Here is a 23,369-nt window from a genome sequence, read left to right as displayed (position 1 = left end):
TCAGCATGTCTGATTTGGAGGGGTGGTAAACTCTAAATAATAATGGTGCATCTTTTATCGAAACAATTAATCTAGTCAAAGTAGAGAGAGTGTTAACTAGAATTCATCTGCCTCACAGGCATTGGGAGGGGTGGGGGTGGGGGTTTATTGGGGTTCTTCGTGGTGAAAATTGGTAAAGGGAAATGTGTTTGATATTTGCATGACCGAGACCTAAACCTGAAAGCTTTGTAACTTTTCCCACAGTGATTCAATAAATAAATAAATTATAAAAAAAAAAAAGGAGAGAAAAGGAAAGGGAGGGAGGGAGGGAGGGAGGGAGGGAGGGAGGGAAGAGTTATTATTTTCATTTACTACTTTGTAATTGATTTTGCTCCCAAATAATTTTTATATCAAAAAAGGCATATTTTGGCATGATGCAGTCTGCCTTCCTTCAGTGTACTTCAGGTGAGTAAATTCAAACAAAACTAGAAAAGTGTTTTTCTGCTAAGGTTAGCTCTCGTGAATCATTTGGCTTCTTACAAGGAACATGTGTGAGGAGGGAGAGACAGCCCCCAAATTCCAGAGCACATGCTTTACATGCAGGAGCCTCGATTTGATCTGTGGCATCACAGAGTCCCCCAAGAACTGCTGGCTGTGCTCCCAACCCACAAAAGGGGTGTCTGTTGTGCACAGAACCTTTTTTTGGGGGGAGGGGGGTTGGATGGGGTGGGGTGGGGTGAAAGAGAAACTTAACATTTGTATTTTTTTTTTCTTTTTGGATCACACCCAGCAATGCACAGGGGTTACTCCTAGCTTTGCACTCAGGAATTACTCCTAGAAGTGCTCAGGGGATCATATGGAATGCTGGGAACCAAACCCGGGTTGGCTGCATGCAAGGCAAATGCCCTAGCTGCTGTGCTATCACTCCAGCCCCTGTGCACAGAATCTTGACAGAAAATGGGAAGCCCTTAAAAAAATTTTAAATCCTTCTCATAACAGACAACAAAAAATACATTATTTCGGTTCTGCTTTGGGACAGGGATTGGGGCTTGGGATGGAAACATCCCAGATATGGTGATGGGAAGATGTAATGGTGGTAGGATTGGTGTCTGAATATTAAGTGTAATCAAATATTGTGAACTACCTTATAAAATTTTTTAAAAATTTAAAGATAAAATAATAATAATAATAATAATTCAGAGCACTGTCTTCCCTTCCCTCTACCTGCTTACCTGTTTGTCCTGCAAAACCCAGACAGTGGCATCTTCCAAAGTGACTGTGCACATTCTTCACTCTAGTCCTGAGGACAAAAAATGGAGGCTGACCAACCTGCCCCTAACTACAGAGAAAGCTAAGACATAAGGGGCCAAAATCAAGGAATGATGGTTGAAGATTTAAAAAAAAAAAACTCATCCACAGGCTGGGGTGATAATACAGCGGGTGGGGCACTTGCCTTGCATATGGCTGACCCAGATTAGATCCTGAGAACCCCATATGGTCCCCTGAGCACTGCCAAGAGAGCCCTGAGCAAAGAGCCAGGATTAAGCCCAAGCATCGCTGGGTTTGACCCAAAACCAAAAGCAAGAAAGAAGGAAGGAAGGAAGGAAGGAAGGAAGGAAGGAAGGAAGGAAGGAAGGAAGGGAGGGAGGGAGGGAGGGAGGGAGAAAGAAAGAAAAAGAGAAAGAAAGAAAGAAGAGAGGAAAAGGGAGAGAGAGAGAGAGAGAGAGAGAGAGAGAGAGAGAGAGAGAGAGAGAGAGAGAGAGCAAGCTCACCCACTTAGTTGTCTTCTGGGTGCAGGAACAATCATAAAGCTCTGTGGATGTGACTGCATTTACGGATTCGTGGGGCTGCTACCACAGGGTCCAGAACAACCTCATGCAGGGATGGTTGCATGCAAGGCAAGTGTCCTTCCTGCTGGACTATCTATCTCTCCAGCCCCAGTGGGGTTTTTTGGTTTTTGGTTTTTTGGTAAGGCACACCTGGTGATACTCAGAGGCTATTCCCAGCTGTGTAGTCAGGAGCAGCATATAAAGAAAGTGCCTTATGCCCTATGCTCTCTCCAGTCCAGGGAAACATTTTTAGTGTGTGTCCTTTTTGCTTTCAAATTGTCCCTCCTTGGGGGGTAGGGGGGTAGGGGGCGAGTCAGTTCAATGGGCTGCAGCACATGGAGGTCAGGGTTCAATATCTGGCAACACATGGTCCGGGTAACTCCAGGAGTGACCCCCAAGCACTGAGTCAGGCCTAAGAAAGTTTCCAAGACTGACCTGAAACATTGTTTCCCTTTTTCACAACACTCCAACTGCCAGCTCAGTGGGTGGGGTGGAAGGTCTCCAAAGGTGTCCACTAAGTCCCTCCCAGCATGGTTTTTGGTTTTTTGGTAGGGCACACCTGGCAGTACTCAGGGGCTATTCCCAGCTGTGTGGTCAGAGGGACCTACAAGGAAAGTCCCCCTGGAATTTGGGTTCCCCTGGGACTAGGGTCTAAGTGGAATAAGGAAGGACCATGAAATAAGGAAGCAAGTATTATTTCAGTCTTAGGTCACAGGCAGGAACAGATGAGATGCCAGGGGGAAGAAGCGAAGAGCATCTTATGGACAAGGCAATGCCTTGGCTCAATCTTGACGGAGAAAACAGCGTCCTCCTGGGAAACCAGTGGGACACAAGAGCCCTGCAGACAGAAGTGAGGGCAAGTTGGCAAAAGGACAGGTCAAGTACTGGGAGATCTGAGGGTGCTGAGTAACATCTCATAGGCAGGGCTAGAGCGAGGGCTTCAGGGTGGGCACAGTAAAACCCACACAGCCTTTTGGGATGAGTGCCTGCTTCTTAGTACCACGGGCAGTGACCGTGGCTGGTGGGCCAAGTCAGAGATTCTGAGCCCTCAGAATACTCCAACTCAAGCCCTCTCCCCCATAACAAGGGAAGATTCCAGTTAGCAGAGCCGGTCCTGCCTCCAGAGCCTCTCGAAAGTAGGAGGTGAGGGAGGGGCTGGCTGGCGCTGTGAAGTGACCTAAGCCTGAATGAAAATTTTTTAAATACCTGTTCATGGGCTTACCCCCTGTGGCACCCCACAGCTCCCCCCAGCAGATTCAGCACCTGTGGGACTGGCAAGCACTGATGGAATTGAAGGTGGAGGGTGGTAGCTGGACCAAAACAGGGGGGTGACCAACTCTCCTTATCCCTGTCACAGAAGCAACAAGCAATGTGTGCAGGACAAAGCCAAGACACCAGCCTCCCAGGAGACCCCTCAGTCACAGCCTTTGTTTTCAACCGAAGATGTCATCTTCAGGAGCACTGTAGGCTGTTTTGTGAGTTACTCAGCCTTCCTAGGAGACCTATAAATAACATATGTATACATATCATATATATGTACATAATTATAGTTTATGTCACTTTTGCTGTCTCCTGTCTGTCTTTTGTTACAGGGCTGTCTCTGCCAAGAACTTAGAGGGTCAAAGGAAAATTATATCCCTCCTCCCAAGGTCTGGCTTCTCTTTCCATCAAAGGGCAAGCTGCAGAGGAGGCAGGGAGCACCACCGCCATTCTCAGATTCAAGGTCTGGGACCCTCCTACTAGGTATCAGGTGCTGTGTCGGGAGCTGGAGGGGTAAGGGTGGTGCATGGGACCAGCACCCAGGAAGCACCAACTCACCTCTGTGTCCTCACCACCTGCCCAGCCCAGCACACAACAGGTGCCCAGTTAGCGTCCTCTTCCCTCCCAGCTCTCTAAAGACTCAGGCCCGGAGAGGGAGGACAGGGGGAGGCACATGCCTGGCAAATGGGTGACCCATTTTTCATCCCCGCCCCCAGCAATGCATATGGTCCCCTGTCCTGACTGCACCAGACCTGTGTGCAGTCTGGGATGCCCAAACTCATCAGCCTACCGGGTGGTCCCTGTCACAGAGGCTGAGAAGTGGCTGCGGTCTGCAGTGAGCAGCTCAGGACCAGATTCCTCCAGCTGGCTCCAACCCCAATACTTTCGCTTGCTTATTATTATGTGCTGAAACGATGTGCCCTCCTGGGGTAGCCTTGTGGCCTCCCACAAAGCTGCTTTTAGCCTGTCAAGCACATTTCTCAAAGCTCTGGGCTTTTCTCTGAACTCCCTCACCCATCCCTTTGTGGACGAGGTGCGTCCCTCCCATGACCCTGCCTGGTTTCTGCCTGCTGCTCACAAAGGTGGTTTGTTGGGCTTGCCCACTTGAACACTGTGCTCCCAGAAGGCAGCAGCACAGGTAAACTGGCCAGGCTGATGCATGAGGGTGAGCGGAAGTTTGGATTTCAGTACTTGATCATCTTTGCTTTGGGGAAAATCCTCTCTCTTCCTTTAGACAAACTTCCTGGAGAAGTCTAAGGGAAGCCACTGACCTCCAAATCAACCACAAGCTGAACTGGAACTGTACATAAGATCCTCAGTCTCAGGGGCAAGAAGATGCATTCGCAGGAGCGATAGCATAGCAGGGAGGGCTTCTGCCTTGCATGTGGCTGACCCAGGTTCAATTCAGGTTCGATCCCTAGCATCCCATATACTCCCCTGAGCACGACCGGGAGTGATTCCTGCGTGCAGAACCAGGAGTAACCTCTGAGCATCGCCAGGTGTGACCCAAAAAGCCAAAAAAAAAAAAAAAGAAGAAAAAAAAGATGATGTCATTCCAACACACACACACACACACACACACACACACACACATACACACACCCCACACAATATTTAGGCAAGAAATAAAATAATCACCAGAAAATCCAGAGGGGGAGAAAAATCCCCTTCCCCTTGTTTATTCAGCTGGTTGAACAAACAAATTACCACTGGATAGATGAAAAGGCGGGGGGGGGGGGGGATAACAATTACACAAGCGTGGGGAATCTATGTGAAGATTCCAAAGATGGTCAGGCAAAACTCGAAATTTCTGCATCATCCTGGGATAGCAGGAAGGGGCAGCCATAGGCGCCTGCAGCAGGAAGGCACAGGGAGAGGAAGAGACCGTCTGTTGGGCGGACACATGTTTGCAGAAGGCAAGAAGACAGATTTCACCCCTTTCTTGATCAAGTTCTGACCGAAAGGAGGATCCGGGGAGCCATGGCCTCCAGAAGCCAGCCAAGGGCAGGGCCCTAACTCCCGGCAGCTGGCCAGTCTCCTCTCACACCTCAGCACCTCAGCTACTGGGATGCAGCCCCTTCCCTCCTCTGACCCAGACCTCCCCCTGCAGCTCTTGGAGGCACCCACAGTGAGGTGCAGAGGGAGAGGCTTCAGACGTGGGCCCATGAGGCTCAAGGGAGACCACAAGGGACCGTGAGCCTGACCCGTAAGGCCCCGGGAGGCTCTGTGAGGCCTACCTGAGCCTCATCTTGCTCCCCAATGACTGGAGGTCTCAACACCTGGAGTGACGGCAACACACACAGCAGGAGCAACACCTGCCGGGGAGCAGGTAGGTGCTGGAGAAGATCCAGAACTTTCTCCAGTGGACACGTGTGCCTCCTGGTGGGCTAACAGCTGAGTGGCTACCGATGTGGCTGCATCCCTGTAGCACATCGACGCTGGTGCCTTGACTTGTATTAAACCACAATCCAATACACCCCCCAGTGGTACCCATGGACACCAACATGTTAACTCATAACACAGAAGGCCTGACGTGCCGGCTCTGGGGTGGGGGCCAGGGGTGCCCCGCACGGCTGCTTTCCTTACTCTCACCAAGGCTCTGGGCCGTCCCTGTGACTCTTCCCTTTCCCTTCCTTTGGTCCCATCCACTGTTCCCCTTCAGCTCCCCAGTCTCAGGGCTCCTGGAACTCCCAAGCCCCAGGGGTCAGACGCGCCCGTCACAGGCTCCCGTGGCGGGTTCTGAGGAGGCACTTCTCGAGCCAGGGGTGTTTCTCGAGGCCCTTCCTCTACCAGAACAGATACTTGAAATGTTTCCTCAGCTTCCCTCCTCACTGTGTCTCCTCACCACAGTCCTCTGAGGCTGCCCCCCCCCCTCCGCTCCCCTGGTGGGATGGGAGATAGCAGGCGGGAGAGGCGAGGCGAGAAACCCAGGGGCATCTGCTGTGGAACTGGGATGTGACCCAACCTTCTCTCTCTCCATAGATGGCAGGCTCCCATGACCGAAATGATACTCGAGCACTGTCCTTTCCTTCCAAGGTGATGAAAATGAGGGAGGGGCCAATCAGTACAAACCGCAAGTTCCTGGAGCCGCAGTAAGGGCCAGACAAGGTGCCAAAGTGAGGAGGATGAGAGTGAGAGTGGTGCAGGGTGCACAGAGCCCCTCGGCCCAGTGGTCTCCTCAGGGTACGGCACCGCATACGCCAAGCCTTGGGGCAGGCTTTTTTTTTTTTTTTTGCTTTTTCTGGGTCACACCCGGCAATGCACAGGGGTTACTCCTGGCTCATGCACTCAGGAATTACTCCTGGTGGTGCTCGGGGGACCATATGGGATGCTGGGAATCAATCCCAGGTTGTCTGTGTGCAAGGCAAACACCCTGCCCGCTGTGCTATCACTCCAGCCCCTGGGGTAGGCTCTTCATCTTCCTGAATCCCGTCAGAGCTTGCAGGAAAACCCCGGCCACACTGCCGCGCTGATACAGATTCATCTTTCACTCCTCCTTCCTTGATTAGGCTCGGACAGAGAGTGCAGGGAGGCCCATGGGACCCACAGCCTTGAGAAGCCAGGCAAGGGCTGGAGCCCGTGGCCCATCCTCTGCACATCTGGGGACAGCCGCTCCAGGTCTGAAAACCACATCCCTCTTCAGAGCAAAGTAAAAACATTCTCCCCACACTAGATCAGCAGAAAGAGACACATTAAGGACTCGGGGTGTGGGGGCACCACGATGGGGGGAGGAGAGGCCTGGTGGGTCTGGGGAGGAGTGGTCTGACGGGAGTCGGGGGAAGAGGTCTGACAGGAGTGGGGAGGGTGGTTTGGTGTAAGCGAGAGGAAGAGAGGTCTGCGGGATTGGGGGCAGCCTTGCCCTCACCTGACTCTTGCCTGAGATCAGGCAGGGCCCTGGAAACCCCCAAACCACCACAGTGGCTCCTGCCTGGATCCAGAAGAGGGTCTCACAACCTCAGGGTCTTCCACCCGGCGCTGGGCTCTGGTGCTGCGGCTCAGTTTTGCTTTTTATACTGCAAGATACCAAGATCAGAGGAAGAGGGCAGGGGTCAACACGGAGGAAGGACAGGGAAATCAATGCCTGGAAACCAAGGGCCTCGAGGTCTTGGGTGCCTCCTGGAGGGAGCTCCTGGAATGGAGTAAACAAAGTCAAAGGAACTAGACAGTCAGAACTAGCTGGCCCCTGGGCCCCTCTCCCCATACCTTTATATCAGTAACTCAAAATTTGTTCGGGGGGGGGTGGTTAAAAAAGCCTCAGATGGACAAAGAGTTATCTAGTCCAGCAAGAAGTGGACTGGACCCCACCTCTAGAGATTCTAGTGTCTCCACACAGCAGGACAGCAAGCCATCTCCAAGTCTCTGGGCTGCTCTGATACCACAGCAAGAAGGTAAGCAGGAGCTGAAGCGATAGCACAGCAGGTAGGGCATTTGCCTTGTACGCAGCCAACCCGGGTTTGATTCCCAGCATCCCATATGGTCTCTGAGCACTACCAGGAGTAATTCCTGAATGCAGAGCCAGGAGTAACCCCTGTGAATCGCCAGGTGTGACCAAAAAAAAAAAAAAAATGAAGGTAAGCAGCAGCCAGTCGTCAAAGGCCTGGCTCCTGGCTCTCCCTTCCTCCACCTGAACAGACACCTGAATGAACAAACAGCCTGGAACCAGTGCTTCCTCTTACCCACTGCCCAACTCAGCTCATTCTCTGCAGAGTCAGGGTCAACAGACAAAACTGGTCTTTAGGGAATTATTTTCTTTCCATTTTTTTTTCTGCTTTTTTGGGTCACACCCAGCAATGCACAGGGGTTACTCCTGGCTCTGCACTCAGGAATTACTCCTGGTGATGCTCAGAGGACCACATGGGATGCTGGGAATTGAACCCGGGTTGGCCGCGTGCAAGGCAAACTCCCTACCCGCTGTACTATCGCTCCAGCCTTTTTTTTTTTTTTTGTAAAATATTTTTGCTGAAAATGGAGAGAGAGAGTTGGAGCGATAGTACAGCAGATAGGGCAACTGCCTTGCATAAGACCAACCCGGGTTCAATCCTCGGCATCCCACATCAACCTCACCAGGAGTGATCCCTGAGTACAGAGTCAGGATTAAGTCTTGAGCAGAGCAGGGCATGGACCAAAAACAAACAAACAAACAAACAAACAAAAAACAAACAAATAAAAGTCGAGAGAGAAAAGCTACTTGTTCAAGAGAATGCAGAAGGAGAAAGCTCCCAAGAATTACACTCCCCAAGCTGAGATGTGGACAAAAGACTCCTCAATGGAATACATCCCTTTGAGATTGAGGACAGGGACCCCTCCTTGCAGAAAACTAAGACAACCAGATGAGCAGCACCTTTCAGCCACCTAGACTGGGAGCTGGCCAGGGGCCTGGACTGTCATTGCTCCACCTCAACAGCAGGACAGCGTTGACCCCTAGTGGTCACAGAGCTTACAACCACCAATACCCCAACAGACAACAGCTGGCTACAGCCTAGGCACAAGCACTTCCTGCCTGGAAAGGTGGTTGGTTCTTGCTTTTGTTCAGCTTTTGTTTTGTGGCATAGGAAGCCAAACCCAGGGCCGAACATGACGGAGGCGAGTGCTCCACTGTTGAGCTACATCCCCGGTCACCCGCACTTACTTTGTTCAGAATCCAGTCAGCATCTTCAATGGCTCTTTTAATTATCTGTTGGATTCTCTCAGGGTTGTCTTCATCTGAATGAACTCGGAAACTCTGTAGAGTTGAGCATTAAAAAAATGACTCAGTGAAATTCATGGCGCCAACAGCTTCAGAGCACAGAGTGAGAGCCAGGCACACACCAACCCGGCACTTTATTTTAATTTTTTGTTTTGGGGTCATCCCAGAGATGCTCAGGGAGACATATGGGGTGCCAGAGGTAGAACGCAGGTTTGTTACATGCAAGACAAGTGCCCTACCCACTTTACTCTCAGACCCCTGGCCCAACACTGTAAACTCAGCATCACTCCTAACTCCTTCAGGACTGTGATGACAAGCCTATCTTGAAGGGAGAAAATAAGAAGCCCCAGAGCATGTACTAAGCAGCCTTGCCAACATATGAACCCTAGTGTACTCAACTGCCCAGCCCATACCTCTGCCAGCAAATTTCCTGAAAAAAAAAAAAACTGCCCCCAAATTTCCCCAAAGTCAAGCTGAGCCCTGGGGTGTATCAGGCAGTGACAAATGCCTTTATCCACTGCATCTCTCCCTGTCCAGGGTGCTGTTTTCACGAGGTAAGATGTTTGTACAGTTTCTTGAAACAGACTTCTCTTGGCCATGCTGCAAAGCCAGCAGTGAAAGGAGGGCTGGAGCAATAGCACAACAGGTAGGGAAACTGCCTTGCACGCAGCTGACCTGGGTTCAATTCCCAGCATCCTCAGGCCTCTGCCTGGAGTGATTCCTGAGTGCAGAGCCAGGAGTAATCCCAGAGCATCACTGGGTGTGGCCCCAAAACAAAAGCCAATAATGCAACCAGGCCCCAGACAGAGCACCTTGGGGCTACAGTCCTCTCCCACCAGATGCTTGCCCTGAGAAACAATGTGAGGTTAAGGTTTGGTGCCGCGGCACCTCTGCCCTGTCACTCTCGCCCCTCACAGACTCTGACTTGTCCTTAGGAGTGCTGAAAACTGTCACCCCAGGAAGCCCCCCCTGCCCCCCGCCCCATACACACAACCCAAGCAACTAACTGCCACCTTCTCCAGAGCCCTCTGGTACTATCCCTACTGTTTCACATTCTACATGATATTTGCATTCATTTTACTTTTAAATTTTGGACTTGGGAATCAATTTTAACCTCCAGAAAGATTTCAAAAAACAACATTAAAAAAAATCCCTTGAAGGCCAGAGAGAGAGTACAGGGGTGAAGGCATTTGCCTTGCACATGGTCACGCCTGGTTCGATCCCTGCAACCCATATGTTTCCCTGGCACCGCCGGGAGTGATCCCTGAGTGGAGAGCCAGGACAAGGCCCTGAGCATCCACGAGCACACGCGCACACACGCACAATTCCCTACCAGAATCACTAGCTGTTAGCCTTTTGCGAATGTGCTGTCTCATTCTTGCTTTCAGTGCCTGGAGACAATTTTTGGGAGCAGTTGAAAGGTGTGGGCATCATTCCCTTACTCCACAATCGCCTCAGTGTGTACTGCCCGACAAAAGGGGCATTTTACACGCAGTGACAGGTCACAGCCAAAAAATGAAACACTGATACAATACTTTCTTTTGTGTGTGTTTTGGGGTCCAACCTTGCAGTGCTAAGGGGCCACTTCCAGGGCACAGTGCTGTTCCCAGAATCATGCCAGGGATAAGAGTCTCACCCCCTCATTCCCCAACCCTCATGACCCCCCATGCCCTGCAAGCAAAGTATGGCTCTTTGAGCTCTCCCACGTCCGTGACATACCATTAACTTACAGCTCATATCCCAATTTCACGAACTTCCCCTGTAATGTCACTTAATAAACTCCAATTTTTTTTCTGGCCCAATTGAATTTTTTTTAAGTGAATCAGCACTAGATACACAGTTACAACATTGTTCAAGGTTGTGTTCAGTCATACAATGTTCCAACACCCTTTCCTTTCCCCAATCTACATTTCCCACCACCAATATCCCCAGTTTCCCTCCGGCCACCACCTTCCCCACTTTTTTCTTTATCTCATTCTCTTTCTCTTTCTTCCTTTTGGACACTGAGAACCTTCCAGGATCTGATCCAAGCTCACTTACTGCACCTCGCGGTTGGTCACATCTCTCCAGTGCCCTTCCCAACCAAGCAGCTCTGCTGCCTCTGTCTGCTGGTCACGACACTGACCCCGGGGGCTGAGGCCCGGCCAGCTGTATGTGGCGGTCAACCTCTCCATCTGGGCAATGTTTTCTCGAGATTAAATCCAGGCTGTGCACTGGTAGTTGGGAATGCCTGTCAAAATGAGGTCAGGTCCCAGGATCTATTTTAATTATCCAGTTGGCTGCCTTTCCAGCCCTGGCATAGAGCTAGGGCTCTGATGATGCACCCTGCTTCCTTGGCAGACACTGGGGTGTGGGTCTGGGCCGCCCAGCCCTGGTTCCTGGTGCCTCTTACCTAACTGCTACCCTCGCATCCCTGCCACCTGCTGGGGCCCCAGCCCTGTGACAGCCCCTATGAGAGAGCTCCTGTCCCAGTGCAGCCCCCAGGACTCACCTGTCTGATAGCATGTCTGTAATGCTCCTGGATGCCCTTGGTTGGCAGCTGCCTACAACAGCGCAGTAGGTATCGGTAGAGCTGTAGCGGCGTCTGGACCAGCTCGGCCCCTGGCAGCGGGGCCATCTGCAAGAGTTCTGGAAAAGAGAGAGTGTTAATTCCTTGGTGCCAGGCTCATGGGCTCTAGCACTCTGAGGGGCAGCATAAGAGAGAACAGAGAGGCCAGCTCTCCCTCGGGCCATATGAACACAGACAATGAGCTCAATGGGGGCCTTTGGGGGCAGTAGAAGTTGAAGGCCAGAGCAAGCATGCGAGGCCCAAATACGCAGACTCGTCCTAGCATCTTTCTCTAGAGACCACCTGAGGAGCGGGTCAAGAGGCGTCACAGGCAGGAAGAGAAGGGGTGTGAAGCAGGAAGACCCCGTGCTGCAATCAAGAAGAAACCAGCTAAAAGGAGAACCCCTGGAGGTCTGAGCTCACTACTCTCAAAGGGGTCCTGGGCCCACAGCAGCAATCTTACCCTGGAGCTGGTTGGAAATGCAGTATCTGACAGGACCTATAGGGTTCTGATCCCCTGTAATTCCCTGGAGGTGCAGAGCTGGGAGTAGTCCCCAGCACAGAGCCAGGTACAGGTACCAGACCCCCAAACCACAAAGGGGTTGATTTGGGGGGCAGTGGGGGAAAGAGGGAGCTAAAAGGGGATAACAGGCCAAGTAAATCTGGGAATCATTAAAACAAATGGCCCATAGACCCTTGCCGCCTGCCTGGCCCCGGACCCCAACACCTGACCCGATGCCCTGCCTCCAGCCATCTTCCCCTCTCTCTGCCACACTGACGCTTGGGGGACTCTGGAAAAACCATCCAAGGCAGCCTCATATCCCCCACACTGGCAAGCAGATCCCCTCAGGGGGCAGCACCCTTCCTCTCTGCAGTGTGGGAGTGACTCCTGTCCAACTAGCCAGGTCCAGCTCAATGTCACTGCCTCTGCCTGGGGCACAGAGCCCTGTTCAGGGGGCGGGGACAGCGCCTTCCACACTGCCAGGGATTCACTGGCTGCCAGGCCTGCAGAGCCTAATCTAGGCCCCAGCACCTCGTGCCCTGAGTGCTGAGCAAGAACACAGCTCGAAGTGTTCCAAACGAAGGTGCTCAAAGGCCTGGAGAGAGTACAGCCAGTAGGGTGCTGGCCTTGCACGTGGCTGACCCAGGTTCTATCCCTGCCATCCCATGTGGCTCCCCAGAACCACCAGGAGTAATTCCTGAGTACAGAGCCAGGAGGAGGGAGGAGGAGGGAGGAGGAGGGGGAGGAGGAGGAGGAGGAGGAGGAGGAGGAGGAGGAGGAGGAAGAGGAGGAGAAGCAGGAGGAGGCGGAAGAGGAGAAGGAGGAGGAGGAGGAGGGGGGGGGGGAGGAGGAGGAGGAGGAGGAGGAAGAGGAGGAGGAAGAGGAGGAGAAGTAGGAGGAGGAGGAAGAGGAGGAGAAGGAGGAGGAGGAGGAGGGATGATGATGACGAAGACGACTCTGGGGCTGGAGTGATAGTGGAGCAGCTAAGGTGCTTGCCTTGCACAGAGCTCACCCTAGTACAATCCCTGGCATCCCATGTGATCCCCCAGAGCCTGTCAGGAGTGATCTCTGAGCTCAGAGCCAGCCAGAGCCAGCCCTGAGCACTGCCTGCTGTGGCCCCCTCAAAAATAAACCAGGAGAAATGGGTGCCCTCAGTCCTAAAGTAACATGAAGAGGAGGGATCCGGAATACTAAATCTATGGGAGGCCCTGAAACTTCCTTACTTCCTAAGTAAGGAAACTTATTAAGACACTGAGTTTAGAAGCGCCTTCATTCCATTTCCAGTACTTGATCTTCCTGGCAATAATAAATATCTTGTCTCCAGCTAAATGGGCCAGCTACTGCAGGAACTTGGAACACTTTGAGGCTGCGGGGAGTAGGGTAGGGGGGTTGGGGGGTGAGGAGGACAGTGGAGGTGGGTAACCATCCTCACCCCATGTCCTCCTTTAGAGGAAACAGTCCCAAGTCCCAGTTCAGTAGTGGGGATTTTGCTGTTGGCCGGTCCTGCCTCAGTCTTCAAGATCTGAAAGGGCTCTGACCAATCAGAGCCCTTCCTCCTCCAACCAGAGCCCTTCTTCCTCCAATCAGCACCCTTTCCCCTTCAGGCAGGTGATGGACGCCAATCCAAGCCCAATCCAATCAGACTGAACCTCAGCACCTCTGGGAGAGTGACAGGAACAGACACGGATCTTTTGTTCTAGATTTGCTGCTAGGAAGACTTGATCTTCGTCAGAAAAGTCTTCATTGGAGCCTGAAGCTGAAGCCACACAGCCAAAAGCAGAGCTGAAACCAAGTCTGGAGAAACTCCTCGAAACTGGAAGGAAACTCACGTGCAGACAGCCCACCCCTGGCGCTATCAGGGATCCAAGCCCTTTACCCCTGCATTTGGGTATGGTCTTGTCACCGGCAACCAAGAGTCCTAACGGAGAGACCCCGCACCACTCAAACATCTCCTATGACACCCCAATGGCTACAGTTCTAAGGAAGCATGGAAATGGCTAAGCCCCGTCAGCACCCCCAGCCCCCAGCAGTACCCATTAATGTGCCAATCGGAGACGGGCCTCCATCCAGGGAACAGAGGGGCTCTCCCTCCAACAGAACAAAGACCTTCAAGGAGCACCGCAGAGGACACAGCACCCAAGCCCCCAACCTGACGGGCGGACTCCACTGGCAGGCTTACCCAAACTATATAAAGTGCTAATCAAATATTGTAAAATGCTAGTCCCGGAACAGATGGCTACCATCTGCCGCCTTCAAAATTAACATTTGGAAAGAGCACAACTTTGTTTCATTACTTAAAAACCCAAGCAATACTTAGAAACCAACCCAGAAAGTATGGGCGGGAGATTATTTTCAGCTCAATTATAATACTTAGTCATTCTCAGTAATAACTGGCAGAGACTGCATGTGTGGGTCCACTCAAAAGAGCTCAACTAAAAATGTTTTAATTTAATTTAAAGTGTGGGTTTGCTATTATTCAAGGGACAATGAACCTCAATGCATCACTGCTGACATGGCAGTCAGAGCTGGTGGCCCAGGGAATGCCTGACTCATGCAGCCTGCCCTTTGGACGTGGCTCAGCCTCCTCCGAGCTGGGCTCCCCACTTTCATCTTCTGCAGTAACCACAGCACAACTGTGGCAGAGCCCACCCAGACTCCTCCCTCCCCAAGCCCCATGCCAAGTGTTTCTCTGACCTATCAAATTCTGCCTCTGAACAGCCCCTCAAGTCCGTTCCCGCCTATGGCCACTGCACATGCTCACTGCAGACCCCCGTCACCACTTATGTGAATCACCACTGCAGGGTCCAACCTACTCTCCACTCAGCACCCAGAATAAATCTTTCCAAAATGGGTCTCAGTCTGGCACATCCCTGCTGAACTCCTCTGGCCCCTCTTCCTCCCATCACTCACAACTCTCCCCTGTGTGTGGCCAATGCCTGAAACCTTTTTTTTTTTTTTGTCATAACTGGCAATGCACAGAAGTTACTCCTGGTTCTGCACTCAGGAATTACTCCTGGCGGTGTTCAGGGGACCATATGGGATGCTGGGGATCAAGCCCAGGTCAGCCACATGCAGGGCAAGTGCCCTACCCTCTGTACTATCGCTCCAGCCCCCTGAAATCATTTTCAAAAGTATGGAAACAAATCTTTTTGTTGTAATGATGTAAAGCTTTATTGTCATGGGTGACAAAGGGGCAAGTCCTGTCATTTCATAGGTACTGTGGCTTTAAAAAAAATGAATGGCTGTAAATTTTTTTAAATTTATGTTTTAAATTACCAAGCAAATCAGTAAGCATTTAAAATGAGGCTACGACTAAAATCATGCAAGTGGCATTGATAATCTGGAAAGTAGAGACCTCCAGAATAAAAGCCACAATCCTTCCTGGGTTTCCAAGGACCTTCTTGTCCTAGGCCCTATTCATGCTTCATCATATCTTTCTCTACCCACCCCTGAGTCAGGCAAACTGAATTCTAGTGGCACTCACCATTCCCTGGTCCTGTCCACTTATCTCAGTCCCTGCACTGTGAGAGAATGCTAGGCATACAGTATGGGGGTTAGGGTTTTCTAGGGAGAGAAGCAACAGGGACATTCTCTCTCTGTCTCTCTGTCTCTGTCTCTGTCTGTCTCTGTCTCTCTCTCTCTCTCTCTCTCTCTCTCTCTCTCTCTCTCTCTCTCTCTCTCTCTCGGCTGGCTCCTCCCACAGTGCCAACTGTCCCAGTTTGAGTCTGAAGGTCAGAGCTACTATTGAACCAGGAAGAGAAAATGTTCCACTAAAAAGCCATTGGACAAAATCTCTTATTTGAAGGTGGGTCGGTCATTTGTTCTATTCGGGCCTTCAAGTGACTAGATGAGGCCAACCCCCATGATAGGGGAACAACCTGCTCTACTCAGTCTCCTGTTTTAAAAAGTTGATATCAGGGACTGAAGAGATAGTATAGGGGGTAAGGCACTTGCCTTGCATGGGGCCAACCCCAATTTGATTCTGGGTACTGCATATGGCTCCCTGATGACAGAGCCAAGAGCAGGTCCTGAGTACTGTTAGGTGCGGCTCTAAAGTCCAAAAACACAAATAAGAGGGGAAAAAATGAATGTAGGGCCAGGGCGATGGCTCGAAGGACTAGTGTACGTGCTCTGCATGAAGGAGTTCTGAGTTCAATCCCTCGCCCCTTAGAGCTGCTAGGAATAACCCCCTCAAAAAGAAAAAAAAAGGTTAATGCAACCCAAACATCCTCACAAACATACCTAGAATAGTGGCTGAGCAAATATCTGGGCATCCAATGCCCAATCAAATTGACATAAATTCAACCATCACGGCTGGTATTTACTTAATAGCCACATGTTGAACAAATTTTTCTGCTCCTATGTTTCTCCTATCTGCTTCCTGCAAAGCCTCCAATCCTTCAACACTCGATTCTGACATCTGGCAGCTTTCCTAGGAGCCCTTGCTAACCTACCGCCCTGCCACCATGCTGTGGAAGGCCCACAGACTCTTCAAATAGCCCTCCTACCCCACATGACTCTGGCTGAAGCTTCATCCTCTCTTAGATGGATTACTGAAAGGATCTCTCTCTCCAAGATCTCAAACCCCTTCCAGGGCAGCCAGACTGTGCTACCTTAATCCCCAGCCTAAAACAGCCCCAAAGTTGGACACTATATGATGATGTGAATTAGCAACTATCATTTTTTTTAAGGTCTATAACCATGTTGTGGTGCTGAGAATACCCTTTCTTTTTTTTATTATTAGAGAAACACCATGAGGTACAGTTATAGACTTACAAATTTTTGTGCTTGGGTTTCAGTTATACAATGATCAAGTACCCATCCCTCCACCACCAATGCCCATCCTCCACCACCACGGGTTCCAGCATCCCTCCCACCCCCCATACCCCCCATACCACCCTGCCTCTGTGGCAGGGCATTCCCTTTTGTTCTCTCTCTCTCTCTCCTTTTGGGTCCTGTAGTTTGCAAGAGAGGCATTGAGAGGCAATCATGTTAGAATAACATTTCTCAACCAGGGACCATACAGGTCTCAGTCCCTAAAGACATTCCAAAGGATCCATAGGTAAAAATCACATAAGTGAGGGGACCACGGCAATTGGTAGGACGGGGGGCGGGGGGACTGATTTGGAGATGATGCGGCATCATATCTGCAATCCACTTGCAAGAGGTTCAACAAAGAACATGAAAAGAAAGAGAGCGAATGAGCAACATGAAACAAACAGGGGCCAGAACAACAATATAGTGGCTTGGTCATTTGCCAACTGGGTTTCCGTCTCCAGGATCATATATGGTCCCTGCCAGGAGTAAGCAAGTGCTGAACTTAGTCAGGTGTGGCCCCCAAAACAAAAAAGATCAATAAGAATTAAAAGAGCATGGCAAGACTTTCGTGTCTGTTCAGCTGGCAAGTACAAAGTGTAGACACCACAGTGTTATTTCAACTGCTACATATTTTGAAAATTTTCCCCATAAAATGGTTATTTCAGAAAAAGCCATCCTTCCCCAGCTTTCCCACCTGCAAGTCTTAAACTCCTGAGGCTGGCAATTCCTAAGCCTCTGATCTTACCCAAATCCCTCCCCCATTCCCTCTTCACCTGCCAGGCCCAGCGATACCCCATCTATAGCTCCTTTCTTCATCACCTTCACTTCTAATTATTATTACCATTACTTTAATGAATACTTCTCATGTGACAGGCACTATTCTTAAAAATGCACATGAATTAACTAATTCTAACTCTCATAATAACCCTCGCACAGAGAACAGCATTATGCTGTTCTTTTATGAAGAAACAGAGGTAAAAAGAAGATAGGGAATTAGTCCCAGGTCATAGAGCTGATACCAAAATCGGGAATCTCACCCAGAAAGTCTGGCCCCAGAAACCAACGGCCTAGAATCCCAGCTCCAGCCCACGAATGGACTTCTTCTTATCTTGTAGTGGTCACATGGGGTCCTGTCTAGCAGCACTCCTGCACCTCCAAATCTTTGTAAGGGATGATTTGTGTGTGTGTGTGCGCGCGCGCGCGCGCGTGTGTGTGTGTGTGTGTGTGGTGCTCATGCATCCGAGGCATGCACTGTACTGTTGAGTCACATCCTTAGTTCCAGGGGATAATTTTTTCCCTGTAGGCAAAGCCTGTTGAGACTCATCAGCACCCATCACTCCTCCACTCCTCATCAGCACTCACCCCTCCATCCCTAATCAGCACTCACCCTTATCAGCACCCATTCCACCCCACCCCTCATCAGCACCCATTCCTCATCAGCACCCATCCTTCCTCTATTCCTTCATCAGCATCCATCCCTAATCCATCCCTCAGCACCCACCCCTCCATCCCTTGCGGCCACAAGGAGAAAATGACACCCAAGCCAACTGCTTGCTCCCCACTTCCAGGAATGGCCTTGAACACTGCACTGCAAAGAGGCTGAAAATAGACTCTTGCCCCCACAGTGGTGAGCCCTGATGAGCCTCTTCCTGCTTGGGGCTGTCCTTGTGGATCTTGTCACCTGCCCTGTTCTCCAGGCTTCTACCATACTCTGAGCTCCTTGTGCTCTTTCAAAATAATGTTCTGAAAGTAACAAAATAGGAGACTAATACCCAAGAATAGCCGAGATAAGTACCAGGAGGTTCATTCCATGGCCTGGAGGCCAGCTGCACATGCTAAGGGAAAAGGCAGCTCAGATAGAGAAGGGAGCACCGAATAAAGGGTGTTGGGAGGATCCTCCCAGGATGGGAGATGCATGCTGAAAGTAGACTATAGACTGAACATGACTGCCACACAATGCCTCTTTTGCAAGCCACAGCACCCAAAAGGAGAGAGAGAACAAAAGGGAGTGCCCTGCCACAGAGGCAGGGTGGGGTGGGAGGGAAGAGGGGTGGGAGGGATACTGGGATCCGTGGTGGTGGAAAATGGACATTGTACTTGATCGTTGTATAATTGAAACCCAAGCACAAAAATTTGTACTCGATCATTGTATAACTGAAACCCAAGCACAAAAATTTGTAAGTCTACAACTGTACCTCATGGTGTTTCACTAATAAAAATTTTTTTTAAAAACTCAAGAAAAAAAATAATAATGTTCTGGCTAAGTCCTCCTCTTCCCTTCTGCCCACACAGGCCTAGCCCCTCCTCTTAAGTTAGCCTCTAGTAACCATGAGCAGGAAGGGCATGTGCGTTTCGGCCTTTCCTGCTCCCCTTGCAGACCCAGCTCCCTCGAGTGCAAGGACTCTGTCAACTTCCCCGCACACACCCGACTCCACCCCAGCTCCCTCAGTACCCACCAACATGTGGGAACACAGTGGCCTCCTCCACAAATGCCTGCTGGCTGAATGACTTCAAAATTAAACCCCCATCCCAGGGAAACAGCTCTGCCTCAGGACCTGGGCACCCAAGTGTGTCCTCTGCTGCCAGAAAGTGATGCCCCTGCTGGGACTGTTGTCTATAGTCTATTTGGTGCCCTCTCCTACCCATCTACTTCCAGACTTTCCCTGCTGTGCTCCAAGAGGGACTCTCTGAGAGGGACTCCCTGTGGGAAACCCAGGCCTCCCCACTTCCAGAGGGGCCGCCAGACATAAGTGCCTCAGACCCCCTCCATCACGAAATGTATTCTGGCCCGAGACCAACAAGCCCTAAGCACAGATCCTCCCAAGTGTGCACTGCATCTAATCATTCAGAGCTGTGGGCACGGAAAGGCAGGAGGTGCCAACATGAGCACAGAGACCCGGCTAGGGAGTTAAGGAAAGGGAATGCCAACTTGGGCTCCAACTCCAGGACTGCCTGCCAAGTTCTTAAGGAAAAGAGGACCATGGGGCTGGAGCAATAGAACAGTGGGTAGGGTGTTTGTCTTGCACGAGGCCGACCCAGGTTCAATTCCCAGCATCCCATATGATCCCCCAAGCACTGCCAGGAGTAATTCCTGAGCGCATGAGCCAGGAGTAACCCCTGTGCATCTCTGGGTGTGACCCAAAAAGGAAAAAAAAAGAAAGAAAATAAAAGAAGGCCATCCTTCCCAGGCTGGGGGAGGCCCTCAGATCCTTTATCCTGAATTAATCCAAGACCCTCTGCTTCCTCTCCACCTCCTCCTGATACTGCAGCCAGAATGGGCCTCCAAAGACAGATCTCATCTTTCAGTCCCTGGCCTGATGCTAGTGACTAAAGACACACACAATAAGCTCTATGAGAGAGAGAGTGCCACGGGCAGGGCGCTGGCCTTGCACATGGCCACAGCATCCTATAAGATCTCCAAAGCCCTGCCAGGAGTGATCCCTGATGGCAGAGCTAGGAGTATGCCCTGAGCACTGCCACATGCAGCCCCTGAAACAAAACAAACCCCCCAAAATCCCAACCAAACTTGAAGGGACGGGTGCTGGAACACTGTATGACTGAAACTCAGCCATGAACAACTTTGAAACTGTTCTCACTGTGATTCAATTAAAACAAACAAACAAACAAGCTCTAAGGTCAATTCACACGGATGTGTTTGGGGGAAAGGTAGGGCATTCAAGCACATCTCCCATCCACTGCCAATCTTTATGTCATCTGCAGCCAAATCCCTTATTCATGCTACATTTTTCCTGCTCTCTCTGGATCCTTGGTTACTGAACCAAGCTCCTTTGTCACACTGGGGTATTGAGGGGTTTGTTTTTGGATCACTCCCAGCGGGGCTTAGGGGACTCTGTGGTGCCAGGGATTGAACCCAGGCTGGATGCCTGCAAGGCAAGCACCCTACCTGCTATACTATAGCTCCAGCCCCACCTAGTCTTGTACCAAACACTTGCTCAGTCCCTCCTTCCAGCCAATACCAACCCTACAATATCCCCCAAAGACAACTTGTAAAAAACACACTTGCAACTCCCCTTCTCCTAAACCTGTGTGGGGTGCTCTATTCCACAGCCTTCAGAAATCTGTCTTCTCTCATCAAACTCCTCCCCTGCTCTCCTCCCCATATCTCCTGCATCAGACACACACTGCATCTGGAGGTTCAGTTCTCAGCCTTTGGGATCAGGCAGCCTGGGTTCAAATCCCTCTCCTGCCACACCTGGCTGTCGGTGAGCCTTGCTCACTGCCATCGTCTACAGGACAGACACTATCTCAAGTCAGGCATCCCCGCACAGCTGCAGAACAGAAACCCACAGAAACCCAGTTATCATGTGGTGCTTGATGCCCATTTACCAGTGACAACTATAACTGACTGTCCTGTGGCCACAAAGCCTGCCTGTGACAGAGCCAGGTTTCAAACTCGTCTTTTGGTCTTGAGTCCTTGGCTCTCTCTGAACTTCACAGTTGTCAGGTCAAACCACCTAGGGCCTTCCATTCTAGGCTAAAGCTAGGGGGTCGAGGTGGGGCGGGGAGTTAGGGAAAGCCAGAGGGTTTTGAGAAAGGAACGTTAAATCTGGAATCTGAGATTTAAGATTGATTTGGGCAGTGAGGCAGACAACAGCCTGCAGTCTGCAATTAATTAGACTTGAGGTGAACGGACCACCAGGCCCTCAGGAATCCAAAGGCAGAAGGGCAAGAACAGAGGGCCCAGCCTAGGAAGGCAGGTCACCTCAAGAAGATCCAGGTACACACCTGAGAAGGGAGATCAGCCCGGAGGTGAGCTGAGGAGCCAGCACCCCTACCGCATGCAGACCCATCACCTAGGGTTCCTCCCCCACACCTGAGTATCCCCGGAGTACTAACCCAGCAGTAGCCTGACCTCTCCACCACCATCAAATTAGCCCTGAGAGGATAAGAGACAGAAGCACCCCTGGGTGGTCCTGGTAGCCCCTTGCACTGCCGCACCTGGAGGGCCCCCACAACCCCTTACAGCCTGAGAGATTCCCAAAAATGAATTTTTAAGGATTTTTATGAGCCAGAGAGATAGTTCACTGGGCTGAGAGTACACTCTGTCTGCAGGAGACAAGGGTCCAACGCCTGACCAGAGGCACCTTCTGATTCCCGCAGTTCCAAAGATGACCAGGAGAGCCAGAGTAGCCCCCCAGCACCACCGAGTGGAGCTCAAGAAACAATACATGTGCGTATGATTTGATTTTTGTTTTGTTCTGGAGTCACATCAGGGCTTATTCCTGGCTCTGCTCAGGGAATGCTCCTAGCAAGACCATGTGGCATACTGGAGATTGAACCCAGGTCGGCTGTGATTGCCTAAATTGTGGCCCATTCACACAGCGGAATATCTCCTTATAATAAAGACAAATGAAGAACTGCTACAACACAGCCCTTGAACGCCGAAAGCAAACACAGCCACCTCGAAGGGAAGGAAACCCTTGAGATTAGACAAATCCCAAGGCAGAGAACAAACGGTCCCTAGGATTTCTGGGGCACAGAGCGATAGTAAAATGGGTAGGGCACAGGCCTGGCATGCGGACACCCCACATGGTCCCCCAAGTCCACAAGGAATGAGCCCTGTGCAGAGTCGGGAGTAAGCCCGGATTACCCCCAGGGGTGGCCCCCAGTACCCCAAGAAGTAGCAATAAATAAATAAACGGTTTCTTGGGGTTTCTTCGGTGAATAATGTAAATGGTGGTAAACTGGCATCGGTGTGGGCTGCAAACTCCACGCTAGCCCAACAGGACAAGAGCTCGGCCTTTGGGCCACCGGACCTGGGAGCGGACGGGCAGACGGGCAGACGGGCCGACAGGCCCGCGCGCCCGCGCGCCCGCGCCCGGCCCCGCACAGGCCCCGCACCGGCCCCGCACAGGCCGCGCTCCGGAGCCGCCGCAAAAAAAGGCAGCGGCAGCGCGGGGCCCACGCGGGCGCCCCCCCATGCCTCGCAGTCGCCGGTGGCCCCGGCCCCCGCACCCGCCCGCGTGCCCGCCCCGGCCGCCGCCGCCGCGCCGCTCACCCGCCTCCTCGCGGGGAAACGTCCGTCCCGGGCGCGGCGGACGCGGCGGCCACGAGTGCGCCTGCGCCCCGGGACGCGCGCGCACGCGGCGCCGCCCCCGCCCGGCCTCTGCGCACACAGCGCCCTCTGCCGGCCGCGCGGGGGACTCGGGGAACCCCTACAGGCAGTGCCTGCTGGGCTCCCCCTTTCCTGGTGTGACCCCGCCCAGAGAGGAAAGCAAGCTGCCCCCCCTAACAACTTTCTTTATCTTGAGCAACCCACTCTTCCTCGAGCTGCATCGCACCCCTGGAGGCAGGCTCTCCCCCAGATTTCTGCCTATGCCTTGCTGCTCAAACACTTAGGGGTGTTCAAGAACTGAAAAGGCGTGCGTGCGGGAGGACTTCTCCTAAACCGCTCATGTTGGTGACAGGAATTATATTTGGATGGAAATATGCGTTTTGAGTCATTTCGTCAAATTACAGTCCCATAACACCTGTCAAAAGAATAAATATGACAGTAATAGGCTTGCTTCCTTTCAGACCCATCTATAATTATAATTGAGGGAAAGAATACAGAATTTAAACTCAGAACTACTGGCAGCTTTCTTTGAAAATGAAATAATGCGATTTTATTAAATAGGCTCTCCCCTCTCTCTGCTGTTTAAAGCTTAAGTGCTTCCTTGAATTGATTTAAATACAAGTTTTATATCCTGAAAGAAAGAAAGATGAGTCTTTATCTTAAGACAAACC

The 23,369-nt window shown here is 51.4% G+C and overlaps 1 protein-coding gene across 2 annotated transcripts; it reads right to left on the bottom strand.

The window, feature by feature from the left end:
* Positions 1 to 6,941: 6,941 nt before the first annotated feature.
* LYRM9 (LYR motif containing 9) lies at positions 6,942 to 22,723 on the bottom strand. 2 transcript variants are annotated; one of them, XM_056127883.1, is made up of 4 exons: positions 22,642 to 22,723; positions 11,246 to 11,382; positions 8,698 to 8,790; positions 6,942 to 7,081 (listed from the first exon to the last, which is right to left on the bottom strand). In XM_056127883.1, the coding sequence occupies exons 2-4, from the start codon at positions 11,369 to 11,371 to the stop codon at positions 7,064 to 7,066; spliced, it is 237 nt and encodes a 78-aa protein (XP_055983858.1). In that variant the 5' UTR covers positions 11,372 to 11,382; positions 22,642 to 22,723; the 3' UTR covers positions 6,942 to 7,063. The 2 variants fall into 2 exon arrangements, with proteins under 2 accessions (XP_055983858.1, XP_055983857.1); XM_056127882.1 differs by lacking the exon at positions 22,642 to 22,723 and adding an exon at positions 15,252 to 15,326.
* Positions 22,724 to 23,369: the final 646 nt, after the last annotated feature.

Source organism: Sorex fumeus, unplaced genomic scaffold (assembly GCF_029834395.1).
Source record: "Sorex fumeus unplaced genomic scaffold, SorFum_2.1 ptg000063l, whole genome shotgun sequence".
NCBI lineage: Eukaryota > Metazoa > Chordata > Mammalia > Eulipotyphla > Soricidae > Sorex > Sorex fumeus.
This window is presented reverse-complemented; position numbering and strand designations above follow the sequence as displayed.